Raw genomic sequence first — 19,099 nt, 5'->3', positions numbered from 1 at the left:
AAGGAAGATGTGGACACTGAGTCATCTCCAGATCTAGGCCTACAATAAATGCCAATAAGACCCACATTCGTGTGTTAAAATTTCAGTCAAATCATAAAGCAATTTCAAGTAGGGTTGAAGCAAAGCCCATGTGTTACATGTATTTTCTTCTTGTATTTCCAGCATCCACAAATCACAGTAAGGAGAAAGGGAATGGAATTCCTTAAGTTGGAAAAACACTGGAACTCTCTCTCTTGAACTTCACTGTGGGTTAACCTACAGCAGAATGACTACAGCAGCTCTAAAAGGTGATTCAGCTTCTTAATTGTCTCCATGGACCTTGGATAGTGTCAGTAGTCATCATAAATTGTCAACCTTCCCAGTGGTAGGAAAAGAAATGTAGTTTTAAGAGATTTATAATTGCATTGTAAACATTAGAAGTAAAGTATAGTTTTAAGTATGTTTAATTTAATGTTTCTGCCTCTGGAAAGGTAAACCGATGTTAAATTCATGTTGGATAAAGATGTTTTGTATGTGTGGGAGTTGGCTTCAATCCCAACTGTAATTCTGTTGTACTTAGAGAGGCCTATGGTGTGAATAGTAAATAGGCCAACAGTATGCAATTGTTGCTTCAGAAATGGAGGCATTTTTTAAGAGAAAAAGGTGTGTTTGTTATAGTTTTAGCTGGAGATATTGCAGTTGGAGGCAGAACAATGGGGAATGAACATCTCTCAACTCTGCCAAGAGAAGCTGGACACTACAAAAGGGTTGCAAAGTGGGCGAGGTTATCCGCAAATGCGGAGAATCGTAAAGGCTGCCGTGGGACAGGCCGTGACCAACGGCAGCCTTCACGCCCACTTCCGAGGCCGATTCTCCCCCCCCGGACGGGGCTAGGAGTGCGGCCCAGTGCGTCACGGCGGCGCGGCCTTGACGATGGTCATCAAGGCCGCACGTCAAGCCTCATGCCAGCTGACGCACCCGTGCATGCGCAGTTGCCGTCTTTTCCCTCAAGACGTGGCGGCTTGATCTTGCGGGGCGGCGGAGGGAAAAGAGTGCGTCCGTTATGGATGCACGTCCCGATCGCGGGCCTATGCCCCCCTTGGCACGGCCGTACCACGGCCGTGCCAATCGGACCCCCAGATGTCCCAAACGGGCATCTGGTGCCCGTTTCACGACGGCAGCGAGCAGGTGTGTTTGCTGCCGTGTTGAAATAGGCGTGAAGGCCCGGCCGCTCGGCCCATCGGCCTCGGAGAATCGCCGCTCGCCGTAAAAAATGGCGAGCGGCGATTCGTGACGTGGCATGCGTGGGGGGGGGAGAATAGCGGGAGGGTGTGAAAAATGTCGGGAGGCCCTCCCGCTATTCTCCCACCCGGCGTGGGGGGGGCGGAGAATCGCGCCCGGCTTCTTAAGGAACAGGTTTCAGTCCAGATAACCAAACATTAGGACAGAGATGACTGGAGTGATGAGAGGAGAAACCAAGGTATTGTTCAGAATAAATTAAGAGAAAATGTTATGGACCAGGGCTTAGAAATTCCAATCTATATTATGAAGGCCACCTGACCTACAACCTTTATGTTGAATTTGGCTAGGACGAGCAATTCAGGTGTGAGTTATCGGTCTTTCTAGACACTTCAATCAAAACAAGCTTTATTCCAAAAACTTAGTTAACAAATACATATAAACAAACAGCAAAATTTTTTATCCATTGCAAACATAAAGACACCCCACAGCTACTGTAATCTATAGATAACACTTCATGAATTTCCCCTTAACTGTTCCAATTCAAAAACAAAATCCCGCAAGCCAAAATCCCCTTCTCAAGGGCGTGGCCCAGCTCTTTGCATTATTCCTTGAATAAGACTGGCTTTACCTGAGATTCTGAACCAGTCTCACCAACAGGTTTAAACACTTCCAAAAAGCAAACTATGGCTGGATTCTCCGCCCTGCTGTGCCGTATTTCTGTTTCACCCCGCCAGCTGATCAATAGGGTTTCCCATTGTGGGACAGCCCTACGCCGTCGGGAAACCCCCGTGCTGCCAGCAAAATGGAGCATCCCGTCGACGGAGAATCTAGCCTATGGGCGCGATTCTCCGCCCGTCACGACGGGTCGGAGAATAGCGGGAGGGCCTTCCCGACATTTTTCCCGACCTCCCGCTATTCTCTCCCCCACACGGCCGCCCCCGACACGAATCGCTGCTCGCCGTTTTTTTACGGCGAACAGCGATTCTCCCCTATCCGATGGGCCGATTTCCCAGGCCTTTACGGCCGTTTTCACGAACGCAAACACACCTGCTCTCACCGTTTGTGAAAATGGCCGCAAAGTGCCATTCTGGGGAACCATGGCACCGATTGGCTGCAATAGATATGCTGCACCACCCCAAACCACCCGGCTTCGAGTGGTTTAGCAAAGTGCGAGATGCAAACTTTTAAACACGGCCTTAAGAAACAATCGTCGGGATCCATATACACCAAGTTGGCTTGATTCCTGTTCAGTGACTGCGGAAATACTGATGGGCCAGAGACTTCGTACACGGCTGAGCATGGTCTTTCCAGAAATAGGTGCAAAAAGTCCGAAAAAACCAGTAACAGCAAGGCGTTGCTCCCCTCCCACCCATAACACTGTTCATGTGCCTTTGTATAAATAGAGTTGTCTAATCATGCAGTGACTATAGAAGACCCAGTCGGTAAGTCCTGGAGCTGTACATAAAGGTTAACGTGTTAAATCAAGTAAGTTTTTGTTTTACTCTGCACCTCGGCATGGTCTCCTTTTGTTGCCCCTTACAAAACTTTGTAAATTCTTGGAAATGCTGAAAACAATTAAATACCTGTAACACTTAATCACACTACCCACCAGAACACAGTTACACTGCTGGACCTCAAGGGCACAATTTGCTCACATGACTTCTGTAATAATAGATGAAAGAGAAAATGCCAGAAAATCTCAGCAGGTCTGGCAGCATCTGTAGACAGAGAAGGGAGCTAACGTTTCAAGTCCGATGACTCTTTGTCAAAGTAAGTCACTACATACAGAGAGTAAGGTAAAGGGCAACCAGGTTCTAAGGCTCCAAACTCACAATTGACTGGGAAACCCACACCTTGCCCTCGGTCCAATTGGCCGATTAGGTCACATGACTTTCCGGGGACTCGTCCACTTAGATGTACCGTGCTACCACAGGCTCAAACAGGGTGTGATGGTTTTGGGCCGTCACTGTTGTTGCCCTTTACTTGTTTTGACTTCTGGCTCAATGAGGTTTCATTTACTCTTGGAGTGATTTGGAGAAAGCCAACATTTAGCTTTACTGGAAACTATTTATTCAGAACTATTTACATCACTTTTCTTAAAAACAATTTAGAGTACACAATTCATTTTTTCCAATTAAGAGGCAATTTAGCATGGCCAATCCATCTACCCTGCACATCTTTGGGTTGTGGGGCGAAACCTACGCAAAGACAGGGAAAATGTGCAAACTCCACACGAATAGTGATCCAGAGCTGGGATTGAACCTGGGATCTCGGCGCCGTGAGACAGCAGGGCTAACCCACCGCCACCATGCTGCCCTTAGAACTATTTACATCTCTGGACACCGTCTATTCTGTTTCTTGCTCAATTGAAGTCTCTTGGTCATTTGAGACTGATGTCATACTTACCATTAATTCTTTATGCTATACTGACTTCTCTGTATCTGCATCTCATCACTCATCCTCCTGAGTTCCTTCGACAATTGCTCTGAGCTGCAGTCAGAAGAGGAAGGCTTCACCGCTCCAATGTAAAAAGGTAACAGTGGCTTTTAAACATGCTCAGCAGTGCACACCTCCATGTTGCTGACTGAAGACCCTGGCCAAGTGCTTCGAGGCCCAACCCAGAGACACCTAATTGTAGATTGAGAGAGCGCTGCACTGAGGAAGAATTTTCTTGTACAGTGAGTGGTTATAACCTGGAACACACTGCCCACAACGGTGGAGGAAGCAGAAATAATCAATGGATTCAAATTAAGTTGGATGGCCACTTGAAGGCATTAGGTGTGCAGGGATGCAGGAATTGAGCGAGAGTGTGAGGCTAACTGGATTGTCTCATGAAGCGACAGCATGGACTCGATTGTCCGAATGATTTCTTTATATTCTATAAAATACCTTATGACTATATGAGAAGAATATAACAATGGATATGGAGCCAAGGCAGACGGATGGATTTAAGAACAGCCATAATCTTATGGAATGACAGAACAAACTCGAGGGGCTAAATGGCGACATATGTCCATGGTTTTGGGGGGAGGGAGTATATCAACACAAATAGAGGATTGGCTAACTATGAGAAGACAAAGTTGAGATAAGGGGGGCATTTTCAAGATGGCAAAATGTAACTAGTGGAGTGCCACAGGGAATAGTGCTGGGGCCACAATTATTTACAGTATATTTTAATTACTTGGGCGAGTGAAGTAAATGCAGGATTGCAAAGTTTGTGGATGACACAAAGAAGGTGGGAAGGCAAATGGTGGATGACACAAAGAAACTACAATGGGATATAGACAGGTGAGGCAGGGTGAAAACTTGGCAGAGGGAGTATAATGTAAAAACATGTCAATTTGTGGTAGGAAGATAAAGGAGCTGAATGTTATTTAAATGGAGAAAAAGCGGAAAGCTGCAGCACAGGGGGATTTGGTGGTCCTCATGCATACATCACAAAAAGCTAGCATGCATGTTCAGCAGGTAATAGGGAAGGCATATGGAATGTTGGCCTTTATTTCAAAGAGTATATAAAAAAAAAAATCTTGCTAAAACTATACAAAACACGAATTAGACCACATCTGGAATACTGGGGGAGAAAAAAAGATATTCGTTAGAAACTGATTTAAATGAGATATAAATTCAGGAAGGAGTGCTTAGGAGTCATAAAGGTGTTGTGCATTCATCATGTTTTTAGTGCTTCCTCGCAAACATTCTTGTACATGAACAGGGGCACTGAGCAGATAAATGGGCAGTCTAACATCGCAGCCTATAGAGTTAATATCTTCCAAATAAAGCTTTACATTTTGGTTGAACCTCTAAGCCTGTCGACTTCAATCTTGAATCCACTATATAAAAACTGACAGCGAGATGGGCGAACACCATTTTGAACATAGTAGAATAGAATAGAATCACTACAGTACAGAAGGAGACCATTTGGCCCATCGAGTCTGCACAACCCTCTGAAAGAGCACCTCACCTAGGCCCAATACCTCACCCTATCCCTGTAAACCCACCTAACCTGCTCATCTTTGGATTGTGGAGCACCCACCCAGAGGAAATTCACGCAGACACGGGGAGAATGTGCAGACTCCGCACAGACTGTGACCCAGCGGTTACAGTCTTGACCATAATTGGGGGGTGGGGGGAGGGGAGGTGATGGATCTCTGTGTCTATTTGGAACCCTGTATATGCGTTATACCTTCTTAGTTCGCAAGTAACAGAGATTCCAGACTGCGTTTCTTGGTAAAGTTATTTGAAACTTTATTAGTCAGCTTTAGTGTCTACTGATAAAGTTTGTTTTTCAATACAGAATTTAGGAAGTTCCAATGAGCTCGGCAACAAGGTAGTCAGATCGATTGCCTTTCGCAAATACAGTGGTTGAGTTCTAAAATACAACTCGATAATTCTTCAAATCAAATACACACTATTAAAAACGACTGAGTGGTTTAAACAAAAGAAAGCTGGCAATTTAGCTGACAAGTTATAGATTGATTCCGGAATAGAAAAAGGGTGTTTCCTCATCCCGACAACTGAACTTTTAAGGACATTGCTATCTTTAAAGTTTTGCCCTCTTGACAGATGTGGTTGGCTTTAACTAATTTATAATTCACTTAATTCAACCAAAGTGGCTGGCTGTAAAATTTAAGAGATAAACAATTTGAGGTAATTTTCCATGATGGTCTGAGCGAAACACGTTTCCCACAAGAAATTATCACTATGGCTGACTAACTGTTACCATCGAAACAGAACTGGGATGTCAGCCCAGTTTTCCATAACACAAAGGGTCTTTTCTGCTATTTGGACTTTCACTCACTAGCAGTCATCAAATAACTTGCAAAATGTGAGAATGGTGTGTCTTATTTGATCAGTTCACAGCTAGTCAGCTTTTTCCTCACTCTCATTGTTGATATATTTTGATTCAGTTAATTACTCTAAAGGATAAAATAATTTTTCCAATCAGGATTTCTTCATGAAACCTTTTATCTATCTTATCTATAGCTAATCACAAATTCAGATTTCTACCAGCCCCTACTTTGATTCTTCTAAAGATTAATAAGATGTATCAAAATAACGAATAGAAATTAAGGAAGAAATGCAATAGGATAGAAGTAAGCGCGGGGAGGAAATAATTCGGGCATAGCTTTGCAAGCATTACAAGCATTCTGGAAGTATTTTATTCAAAAAGGTGATTATAAAGTACAATAACAATTCAGTAATAATTGAAGTTGATTATATGATTCAGTAATAATTGGTTAATAATGCAATAATAATACAGTAATAACAGTGCAATAGTAGCATGGTTCAATGTTATGGGCTGGTGGTGCAGTTGGATTACTATAAACCACTTTGATTGATGGGGCATTATGGGTAGCCATACATTGGCCAACACACTTTATCAGCAAGATCATTACAGAAATGATAAGTCCAATTATGCAACATAAGAGAAGTGCCTGAATGATGGAAATTCCTGTGCCACCCAACCATCCGGAAAGCCACCCCCAAAGAATGTTGTCAGAGGGTTGGTTAAGTTTCCTGACTTCTTCTTGAATATGTGTTGCCAAGCTTTTGATTTCTTCTGAATTATCTGGGGTGTTGGTGCAACACTCTGCACCAATCAGGGGACAGGTGCCACCTTTTTCGGCTAGCAAATAGTCAAGTGCCATCCGATTCTGTAAAGCCACAGTTCGAATATCTAGCATTTCGGCAGAAACTTTAACTAGGGCAGTAGAGGTATCATTTGCTATAATATTTCTATGATGGTTGTTATTTTATCCAATTCTGTGGCTACTTTTGCAACCCAATAAAAAGGAATAAGTTTGGCAAGGAATCAATCTCGTACAGTGAGGGCACGCTTATTTCTTTGAACTGGTAGTCTTGATAAAGAAGGAAGATGACAGATGGCAGGTATTACGTATCCTAAATTACAAGTCCCTGACCAAAGTTTTGGATGCCAAGGATATGTTTTGTTGTAACAGATAAAATAAGTTCCATTATAAGAAGTAAAATGGGCAATTCCCTCTAAATACCATCGATCTGACAATATATTATTACCAGTGAGATTTTGTAGGCCTGTTAATAATGAGGAACCAGTAACTCTGACAGTGTTGGAGTACAGTTGTAGGCTCTGCTTCATGAAAATAATGAGTAAAGTTACTATATCACATCTTCATCCCTTTTGAATGATTATTTATTTAACATATTGATCCTTCCTGATTAATAATAGATGGGAGGTTGATATGGGGAGGATTTTGATTTCTGTCATAGTTGTATTGATACCATCCAAAAAATGTGTTTAATCAATAACCTGCAGATTTCCATAATTGGATTCTTTTCTTTAAATTAATTTGATACTTGGTTTTCCAACATGTGTTTGCTCTTTCATGGGTCTGTGATGAGTGGGTGATGCTCTGAAAAATATACCATTCTGATGTAAACGTCAATGGTTTGGGTGCAAAATGATAGAGGTGAGATTTCTCCATTTTATAGCTGCCAGCAAGCAAGCAACAGGACTTGTGAAGAACTGAAGATGGGTCATTCTGTAATAAGATAGAGATGGCCAGATATACAAACAGACCAGGATCTCACAAGAAATCTCTGGAAAGAGCTTCTCATGAGAGTCCACGGTAGGATAAGGCAGTGCTGGTGTGAGTTGTATGCCGAGCTCCAGGGCCTCTGGTGAACAAACAATTAAGAAGAAACTGAAATCGGGAATAAAACAGGATAAAGATGATTTCTTGAAGTATGGCTTTAATTGTGCCAATGCAAATCAGGATGCAAATCCCATATGTGTTATATGCAGTGATGTACTGACAAGTAAAGTTTAAAACCCTCAAATCTTCAAAGGCATTTGAAGACTAAGCATGGCAATTTCGAGGACAAACCTCTTGATTTTTTTAAAGCCTGCAGCAAGAACTAACATTGTCAGCTGAAATCCTTAGCAGAAATGTAACATTGAATGATGAAGCAAGAGAGATCATGAGGCCCACCTGCCAAATTAGAGGTAAGTAATAATGGTGTATCGCAAAGGTCGGCTGGCATGGGCCATTAACGTTAGCCGGTATGTCTTGCAAAGGTCAGACGGCATGGGTCTATAAGGTCCGGCGATTCGTAAAATTGGGTGCCGGGGAAAAAAAGCTTGAAAAACACTGTGTTATATGATACCATCAGAGAAAGATTAGTCTATGATTTAAGGAGCAAAGTTATTCAAAAGTGGTTGAGAACCGAAAGAAACCTGACCGTAAAGAAATCTTTGGAATTTGCTGTATCCATGGAATTGGCAGCCAAAAATGCTCAGTGGTTGAGTTTGAGTGCAAGAATTGACAAGACATCCTGAACGCAAACACAGATTTGCACTTACAATATGTGTACAAAAACAATAAACAGATATCATGTGCAAAGATATCATGTGTAGAAATTGTGGCATAAAGCGCCAGATTGTTAGAAAAAGAAACAAGCTTCAGGCAAATATTGCATGAAGCAAGAGCTGAATAAAACCAATGGCAAACTAAATCAAGGAAAAAGTGTTTGCGTGGTGTGAAAAAGAGCGCGATTCAAGGTCCGAAGACAAGCTGTCATTCTTGCTAGTGCAACAGACCAAGATTGGGTCACTCCATTACTAGACAGTCAGCTGGTGAAGATTGTGATGGACACTGGAGCAGCTGGCTCGAGACTGTATTTATCAAGAAAAGCTCTGACATATTGTCTGGAACGCTCGAAGATAGTGTTAAAAACCTACACTGGTGTTCCGGTGGTGTTTGCGAGCGGGTCGGACGCATTGAGAGGAGCTCCCATCGGTGGCCTCTGTGTACGGTGCTTTCGGGGGGGGGTTCCCTGATTTTTTGCTCTCCCCCCTGATTGTTGTCGGCCTTTGGGGCCGTCACGTGTGTCAAGCCGGGCTGGTTTGAGAACCGCCAAGGAACCCCGCGCGAGTGTCGGGCGGCCGGAGCTGAGGCGTCGGGCCCAGCCAGGGCAGCGGGGCCGAGTCAAACTGAGGACAAGGCAGCAGGCCCGAAGCCAGGGCGCGATATAGTGGAGATGTTCCACATCGGGTGGCTCCCGCCTAGAATGTGTTTGTTTCAAGAAGTCTGAAGTCCAGGCCCAGAGGAAGTTTTGAGGAATATAAAAAATAAGAGAAAGAATTTTAAAATAAAATTTTTTGAAGGAAGAATTAAAAAAAAAAGATTGAAGAAGGAAAGAAAAAAAAAGAAAAATGGTAAGTTGTTAAAGGATGCAAAAAGCAGCGCCAAAGAAGGGAGGAAATGTGGGCTCGCCGTCGAATGAGAGGACCAGCAAAAGTGCTGACACGATGGCGGATGTCGGACTGCATGGTGGGGCCGCACTGCTTACGGTGGAGAAGATGACCGAGGTGATGGCTGTGGAGCTGGAAAAGCAGTTTGCGAGGCACATGGATGCTTTGAGGAAGGAGATGGCGGTCGCATTGAAGTCATTGGTCAGGGTAGCTGTGGCAAAGACATCGGCCGAGGTGAGAGAGCAGGGCGAGAAGATGAAGTAAGTGGAGGAGGCCGTGTTGCAGCACAGCGACCAGCTAACATCAATGGGGGACGAGCTGCGGAGGGTGGTGGAGGTCAACAGAGGTCTGCAAGCAAAGTTCGAGGACTTGGAGAACCACTCGAGGTGGCACAATCTGAGAATTGTGGGCTTGCCCGAAGGTGCAGAAGGCTCAAGGCAAACAGAGTACTTCTCTAAGATGTTGGCGGAGCTGATGGGGGAGGGTGAAAACCCCTCCAGTATGAGTTGGACCGAGCTCATCGGTCATTAAGGCTGAAGCCCAAAGTAAATGAGCCGCCAAGAGCAATAATTATCTGCTCCCATAAATACTGCATAAAGGAGAAGGTGTTAAGCTGGGCGAAGCAGAAGCGCAAGGTGCAGTGGGATGGTGCTAAAGTTTGGATTTACCAGGACTTGTCCGTGGAGTTGGTAAAAATGAGCGGCTTTCGGCTGAGTGAAGGCGACACTGTACAACAAGGGGGTGCGATTTGGTATGGTATGCCCGGCGAAGCTGAGGGTGACGCATAACGCCAAAGACTTTTATTTTGAAACAGTGGAGGCGGCTGAGGCATTAGTGAAGGCAGAAGGCTTGGGTCAGACATGAGGAGTGGAGCTGGAAGAGAGACTATGGACTGTTATTGGGGAACTGGAAAATGTGTAAATGTTTTCACTTTCTTTTTATTGACGTGTATTGCAATTTACTTCACTTCACATTGTTACAGAGTTCAAGTTATTGGTTGGGTTGATTGGTATTCTGTATTGCAATGGTTATATCTTATTTTAGTGAATTGTATGGGTTGGATTGTTGTTTTTTTTTCTCTGGGACTGGATGGAAGGAGACGGTATGCCTTTGTGAGAGGAGCCACCCGCGCTAGCAAACTAAAGTCGGCCAGTGAACGGAAGTGAGGTGAGAGGAGCCTGCGGAATTTGGAGCCTGGTTAGCAGGTTTCGATGGGCCTACGAGGCGAGCAAGGGGAGGGGGAAGGGATCGATATTGGGAGACGTTTTGTTCGAGAGGAAACGTAGGGGGGATTCTGGGAGGAGTGGAAGGGGTTTGATGTTAATAGTGGATGGTGCGGGTCAGGGGCAGGGCCCGGTAGTATGATGTTGGTGGAATAGAAGAGTGGGGGGGGGGGGGGGGGGGGGGGGTGAGAGACCCCCAGCTAGGGTAGTCACGTGGAACATGAGGGGGTTAGGAGGTCCGATCAAGAGGTCAAGAGTGCTTGCGCATCTTAACAGTTTGCAGCCGATGCAGCAATATTGCAGGAGACTCACTTGAGGGTGAAGGACCAGGTGAGACTTAAAAAGGACTGTGTTAGTCAGGTGTTTAACTCTGGATTTGACGGAAGGGCTCGAGGGGTAGCGGTAGTGGTCAGCAAAAGAGTACGGTTCCAGATGGAGGTTTCTCCACCCGAGGGAGCAGGAGTACTTGTTTTTCTTGGGAGTCCATAAGATATACTTGCGGATCGACTATTTTGTGGTGGGGAAGGCTTTGGTGGCTGGGTTTAAGGTGTCGGAATACTCAGCAATGGCAGTATCAGATCTGTTGTGTTGGGTTGTGTAGGTTTGAGAGATGGACAGACGCTTCCAACACAGATGAATGTTCAACTCAATTTTATTAACTACTTCTAACTAACACACGATGACTGTGGGTCTAAATAATGCTAACTTGAACTAGAGACCTAAGCCTTGTCCGAACCAGTTGATTCTCTCAGCACATGTTGTGAGTCCGTGCTGGGCTGAATAAGTTCCTGTTACAATCAGAGGCAGCACCCAGAATGAGCGGGAACCGTGGTGCCCTCTGCCTTTATAGTGTGTGTATTCTAACTAGTGATTGGCAGGGGTGTTTGTACATGTTGATTGGTCCCTGTGTGTGTCCAACAGTGTGTGTCTGCACCATGCTATATTGGTATATATTATGACAAGATCATGCCCCGAATTAGGTGGATATGGTACTGGAGAAAGAGGTAGCACAGAGGCCGGGGTGGAAATTAGATGTGGAACTGTTGGGGGACCGAGTGTTCTGTGACAAAGTTGAAAAGGTAATTGAGGAATATATAGGTTTCAACTGTACGGTGAGGTGTCGAAGGCAGTTGTCTGGGAGGCTCTAAAGGTGGTGGTGAGGGGTGTGGTGATCCCGTTTAAGGGCAGGCTGGACAAAGAGGAGAGGTTGGAGTGGCAGAGGTAATAGATGAGATGTTGGAGATAGATTGGAGTTATGCAGAAGATGGGTCCCAGCGAAGTTGGAAAAGAGGAAGGAACTACAGGTGAGCTTTAACCGACTATCCACCAGGAAGGCAGTGCTCCAACTGAGGCGAGCAAGGAGTGCAGTTTACGAGCATGGAGATAAGGTATTTTAGCAGGTCAGCTTCGGCGGGAGGCAACGGTGAAATTGTTCAGGTGAGGGCAGGGAAGTTGGTGGTGGCTCCGGATCTGATTAATAGGGTCTTTAAGGAATTCTATGAGAGGTTGTACAGATCAGAGCCACCTGGGGGAGACCGGGAAATGCAGGAATTTCTAGATGGGTTAGAGTACCCGAGGTTAGTGCAGGGGGACAGGGCTGCATTAGAAGGAGCGATAGTGGAGCAGGAGATAAAATATGCAATTGGGAGGATGCAGTCAGGGAAGGTGACAGGGCCGGGTGGGTTTCTGATGGAATATTATAATAAATTCAAGAATAAGTTGGCATCCCTGATGGTGGGGATGTTTGAGGAGGCAATAGGGAGGGAGTGTTGCCACAAACTTTGGGGCAGGCATTGATTTCCCTGTTGCTTAAAAAAGATGATGACCCGACGTAGTGTGGATTGTATAGGCCCATATCACTTTTAAACGTGGACGCAATAGTATTTGCGAAGATACTGGTGGGTAGGCTTGAGGAGTGCCTCCAGAAGGTGATAGGTGAAGGTGATACGAGCATGGAGATAAGGTATTTTAGCAGGTCAGCTTCGGCGGGAGGCAGCGGTGATGGAAATTGTTCAGGTGAGGACAAGGAAGTTAGTGGTGGATCCGGATCTGATTAATAGGGGTTCGTGAGAGGGAGGCAGCTCTTTTCAAATGTTAGAAGGGTATTGAAGGTGGTTATGGCACCGGTGGAGGGGAAAGAAACAGGTGGTTGTTGCATTGGATGCTGAGAAGGCGTGCAGGTTACCTGGGAGTGGGGGCGGGGGGCTCCGCAGGTACAACATTTCTAGCTTGGTGGGGAGAGTGAAAGCTGATCTGGCAAGGTGGGATGGTCTCCCTCTGACATTCGTGGGTTGCGTACAGGCGGTTAAAATGAACGTGTTGCACGATTTCTGTTTATTTTCCAATGCCTGCCGATTTTCCTGTCAAAGCTATTTTTTAGAGGGATTGAAGGGATGGTAACCTCATTCATATGGGGAGGGAAGGTGGCCAGAGTTACAAAGGTGCTGCTACAGAGGGGAAGGCAGGCAGGGCGTTTGGGTCTTCCGAACCTGATGTAATATTACTGGGCGGCGAATGTGGAAAAGGTGAGGAGCTTGGTCAGAGGGGTTAATTCCCAGTGAGTCAGAATAGAGGAGAGTTTGTGCAGGAGGTCAGGATTGAAGTCACTAGCAACAGCACCGCTCCCGATGGGCCCCGGAAAATATTCAGGGAGTCCGTTAATAATAGCTTCATTGAGAATTTGGAGGCAGTTTCTCCAACACCGGGTTGGCGGCAGGGTTAAGGGAAATTCCAATTCTGGGGAACCACAGAAGTGGGATTGAAATTTTCGGAAATGGGAATAGAAGGGGGATTAAGACATTAAAAGATTTGTTTCATGGGGGTTGCTTTGCAGGATTGAAGGAGCTGGAAGTGAAGTTGAGCTGGAGCAGGGGGAAATGTTTAGATACATGCAGGTTCGAAATTTTGCCAGAAAGGAGATACAGAGCTTCCCAGTGGAGCCAGCCTCCACATTGCTGGAGGAGATGCTGACGACAGGGGGACTGGAGAAGGGGGTAGTGTCGGTGGTTTACGGAGCTATTCTGGAAGAGGAGAAAGCACCACTGGAAGGGATCAAAGCAAAGTGGGAGGAAGAGTTGGGAGAGGATTTGGAGGAGGGGTTCTGGTGTGAGATGCTCTGGAGAATGAACGCCTCCACACGTGGGCGAGGTTGGGGCTGATACAGCTGAAGGTGGTATTTAGAGCTCATCTCACGAGGGCGAGGGTGAGCCAAGCCAATTCTTTGAAGGAGTAGACGATGTGTGTGAACGTTGCTGGGGGTCCCCTGCAAATCACGTTCATATGTTTTGGTCCTGTCCAATGCTGGAGGATTACTGGAAGGAGATTTTTAGGGTAATCTCTAAAGTGGTGCACGTGAAACTGAACCCGGACCCTCGGGAGGCCATATTCAGTGTCGGACCACCGGGGGTTGGAAACGGGTACGGAGGCAGATGTTGTAGCTTTTGCCTCGTTGATCGCCCGAAGGTGGATCCTGATGGGATGAAGAGCAACCTCTCCACCCTGTGCCCTGGCATGGCAGGGGGTGGGGGTGGGGGGTGGGGGTGGAGGCTGTTGGAATTCTTGACTCTTGAGAAGGTTAATTTTGAACTGAGAGGAAGGATGGAATGGTTTTACAATTCATGGGCATTATTCATTATGTATTTTCAAGAACTGGATAACATCGAACATTAGTTGGCGGGGGGGGGGGGGGGGGGGGGGGGGGGGGGGGGGGGGGGTTGGGAGGGTTGTGGGGAGGGAGACTGTGTGTCTTAATGGTGACTATGGGTGATCCTGACTCCTTTTTGTCATTTGTTTATGTGAACATGCGAGCTAATGTTTGGGGTTTGCTGGGACGATGGGATCGTTGTTATTGATATGGTGATTGACATATTCTTTACTGATTATTGTTTATTGTTGGTGGGTGTAAATTTGGGAGAAAATGTGAAAAAGGAGGAGAATAAAAATATTTTAAAAAAGAACCTACATTGGATAGTGATTCCATTGATGTAACAGAGCAATTAAATAGACAGACAGCAGATTTGTCCTTTAGGCAAAGGAAATTATCCAGCACTAATGGGAAGAACTTGGCTGGAAAAGATCAGATTAAATTGGGCCGAGACAACTCTCATGTCAGATTCTGCATCAGCCCTACTCAAAATCTTGAAGAAACATGCCATTGCCTTCAACAGCCAGGTGGTAAGCATGAAGGTATCTCAGTAAAACTGAAGGTCAAGGAAGAAAGTCAGGCGAGATGCTGAAAGACTAGGTCAGTGCCATACACAAACTGAACAAAGGTAAAGGCAGAATTAGAATTGCGGGTCAGAACAGATCCTTGAACCCGTTAAGATAAGTGATTGTGCAACACTGATCATAGACGAGATGAGAAAAGGCAGACCTGTATGCATTTATGGTGATTTCAGAGTCGCTATGAATCCTGTACCGTGTAGAGCAGTACCTTGCACCCCTGATTGATAACTTATTTGCTGCATTAGCTGGAGGCTGGTGGCTGGATACCCACAGGTGACGAGAAGCTGATAACCTTTGCAACCTTGATTCAGCTGAAAGCTATTATTTGCAGATAGAGAAAGAAGCCCTTTGGGCAGCACGGTAGCATGGTGGTTAGCATAAATGCTTCACAGCTCCAGGGTTGTTGGCACACACATAGACGGCAAGTATTGTCAGTCAAGACTTCATAATAATGATAATCTTTATCAGTGTCACAAGTAGGCTTACATTAACACTGCAATAATTATAATAATTTTTATTATCGTAAGTAGGCTTACATTAACACTGCAAATAAGTTACTGTGAAAATCCCCTAGTCGCCACAGTCGGAATGTGTAGACTCCGCACAGAGAGCTAACCACTGTGCTACCGTGCCACCCTAATGTGAACGCAGTTGGAATCTCCTGGCTACCCTTACCAAATAGTTTTTACATAAGCAGTTTGTGTGGAACCATTTTCTACTTCAAGCAACTAGATAACACTGCTGTAACCGTACTTCAAGTTCAGAAGCATACCCGAAGTGATTCACTGCTGTTAGAGGTTATAGACATGATGGTCGAGGTGAGGCTTCAGGACCAAACTCTGAGTTAAAGCCATATTCCGGTCAAAAACTTGAATTATCCGTAAAGGCATGTTATCTCCACTGGAGAATGAGATTTATTATTCCACCATTATTAAGAAAACGTGTATTAATTCAATTGTGCAAAGGCCACTGTAATAGTTGGCAGGCGCTTTTTGGTGGCTGGGGCTAGACACCAAAATCAAGGAGAAGATGGGAAAGTGCTTATCTTGTCCAAGAGTGCAGAACATGCCGCCATTACCCCTGTTGCACCTGTGGGAATGGCCAGAAGATGTCTCGAAAAGGGTACATGTTGATTATACCGGACCATTTCTTATTCTATTCTATGCTCACTCAAATTGACCTGAAGTTGCCACCATGAAGCCAAGGTCAACAGAGAAAACAATTGAGAGATTGGATTGTTCATGCTAAAATTGCCCCTCAGTGCCCAGGGCTATTGGAATAGAGTGGAGGACAGGGCCTAGGTGGGGTGCTCTTTCAGAGGGTCGGTACAGACCCGATGGGCTAAATGATCTCCTTCTGCACTGTTGGAATTCTATGTTAAATGTTTGAATCAATTGAAATGGGCAGCACAGTAGCATTGTGGATAGCACAATTGCTTCACAGCTCCAGGGTCCCAGATTCGATTCCGGCTTGGGTCACTGTCTGTGCTTCAGGAATCAAGTCATTTACGCTTGAAGGAATATCTGATTCCCTGTCACTAGTTGAAGCTATGTGTTCCAATGTTGCAATTACAGGCAGTACAGATACCGGAACAAGGAAGCCAGAAGAAATATTGGGCCTGGGTTGATTAGTAATGGATGCACTTGTATTTGTCTCTACATTCAAAGTAGCTCTTCTCTGTTCTTGTAACTCGCATGTCATTGCATCATCACCATGAGCATTGTTTCTTGCTTCTTGATTATTTGTTGCAGAACTGGATATTGATGTGGATTGTGCTTGTGGTATTACCGTGGGCAGCACGGTAGCATTGTGGATAGCACAATCGCTTCACAGCTCCAGGGTCCCAGGTTCGATTCCCGCCTTGGGGCACTGTCTGTGTTGAGTCTGCACATCCTCCCCGTGTGTGCGTGGGTTTCCTCCGGGTGCTCCGGTTTCCTCCCACAGTCCAAAGATGTGCAGGTTAGGTGGATTGGCCATGATAAATTGCCCTTAGTGACCAAAATTGCCCTTAGTACTGGGTGGGGTTACTGGGTTATGGGGATAGGGTGGAGGTGTTGACCTTGGGTAGGGTGCTCTTTCCAAGAGCCGGTGCAGACTCGATGGGCTGAATGGCCTCCTTCTGCACTGTAAAGTCTATGATAATCTATGAAATTAAATTAAATGAAAATCGCTTATTGTCACGAGTAGGCTTCAAATGAAGTTACTGTGAAAAGCCCCTAGTCGCCACATTCCGGCGCCTGTTCGGGGGAGGCTGTTACGGGAATTGGGCCGTGCTGCTGGCCTGCTTGGTCTGCTTTCAAAGCCAGCGATTTAGCCCTGTGCTAAACAGCCCCTTCATGGTCAAGCACACTCAACAACTCAGGTTTCTCTGCTGTTCCTATAGTTAAATGTTAACTACGCACAGCATTAGATTCGCTACAACCACCCAATATAAAATCAATTGTTGAGAAAAGCAGCAGGGTCAGGTCATACAGCAGGAGAACAAACTGAAACATGTTTTTAGCAAGCGTCAAGAATGTCGAGCAAGAGGGCAGCACAGTGGTGCAGTGGTTAGAACTGCTGCCTCATGGCACCGAGATCCCAGGTTCGATCCTGGCTCTGGGCCGCTCTCCATGTGGAATTTGAACTTTCTCCGTGTTTGCGTGGGTTTCACCCCCACAACCCAAAGATGTGCAGGGTAGGTGGATTGGTCATGCTAAATTGTCCCTTAATTGTAAAAAAATAATTGGGTACTCTAAATTATTTTTTTTTAAATGTCGAGCAAGAAATTATACCGCAAATGAAAAGTGGGTTCCTGCCACCAACTTAGCACAGACTGGACTGTTCTCCTATACCGTACAAACCTAGACTCTGTGATATGGAAGAGACATGCGAATCAACATTTAGCGTCAAGAACCAATCCGCCAGAGACAGAATGGACAGAGAGTCAAAATAAAGCTGTGCCAAGAGTTGACTTGCAAATCAAACATCGAGCCAACATCACATCAATACATCGACTGCAATTAAGATCACCACTAACGATGCTCACAGCAAACAAAAGACAACACTAAAAAGCAGCCGATAACCACCACACAGCAAATGCCGATCTCCGGAACATCAGATGTTTTGACTGTTTTTGTTGATTGATTGTTAATGTTCTCATTGATGGTTAATGTTGTATTGTTTATTGTGTCGACCCTTGGGTGAAGAAATGTTGTGCGTTTAGCGTATTGTTAGTGTTTCCTCACAAACAGCCTTGTTGCTGAACAGGGGCACTTTAAGAATAGGATTGTGTGATGTCAGCCATTTATGTGGGAAAATGGGCAATCTAACATCACAGCTTGTAGTGTTAACAACATCTAAATAAAGCTCTATGTTTTGATTGAACCATTAAGACCTGCACACTCCATCTTGAATCCATCGCAAAGTGTCACATTTCCATATATTCACATGGGGCCAATTTCGTCTGGGATGTGTCCGCCCATTCCACCAGCCTGTCCTCTTGAAGTCTATTAAGATCCTCTTCATGGTTCACTGTACTTCCAAGTTTTGTGTCATCTGCAAATTTCAAAATTGTGCCCCATATACTGAAGGCCAAGTCATTAAAATATGTTAAGAAAAGCAGTGGTCTGAGTACCAAGCCCTGGAGTTTTAAGTGTACAGCTTCTTGGGTTCATGAGAAAGATGGAAGAAGTGGACCCGTGGGGGTTCCTGCACCCACGAGAATGGGAGTATTCCTTTTTCTCTCCGGTACACAAAGTGTACTCGAGTATAGACTTTTTGTGGTTAGAAGGCGTTTTTGGCTGGGGTCAAATGGTGGCATTCAGCGATATTGGACCATGTGCTGCATTGGGTGGATGTGATTCTGGAGAAGGGGATGGCTCAAAGTTCGGGGTGGAGAATGATGTGAGATTGTGAGGGGATCGGAGTTTTGTAATAAGATCAGGAAGGTGATCAAGGAATATGTGGGGTTTAATTGCATGGGCAGGCTTCACAGTCGGTGGTTCTGAAGACAGATCAGTGAGAGGTTGTGATATTGTTCAAGGCTATGGTGGACGAGGAGAGAGAGGAGTGCCAAAAATTGATAGAGACGATGCTGGATTTGGCTCATTGGTACGCGGGGGACTCAAACCCGGTCCTCTTGGCCAAGAGGAAGGAACTTTAGGCGAAGTTCGACCAGTTTTCCAAAGGGAAGATGGTGCTCCAGCTGAGAAGGGTA

At 45.3% G+C, this 19,099-nt stretch overlaps 1 protein-coding gene across 1 annotated transcript in view; it reads left to right on the top strand.

Moving 5' to 3' along the window:
* Positions 1–19,099, top strand: part of LOC119952308 (sodium- and chloride-dependent neutral and basic amino acid transporter B(0+)-like) — a 388,856-nt gene that overhangs the window by 53,102 nt on the left and 316,655 nt on the right. Inside the window, exon 2 of the mRNA XM_038775959.1 lies at positions 163–287. Coding sequence (XP_038631887.1) covers positions 266–287 — 22 coding nt within the window. The 5' untranslated portion in view covers positions 163–265. The remainder of the gene's footprint in view (positions 1–162; positions 288–19,099) is intronic.

This window comes from Scyliorhinus canicula, chromosome 17 (genome assembly GCF_902713615.1).
Source record: "Scyliorhinus canicula chromosome 17, sScyCan1.1, whole genome shotgun sequence".
NCBI lineage: Eukaryota > Metazoa > Chordata > Chondrichthyes > Carcharhiniformes > Scyliorhinidae > Scyliorhinus > Scyliorhinus canicula.
Note: the sequence above shows the minus strand (reverse complement) of the source record. Positions and strands in the feature narration are given on the sequence as shown.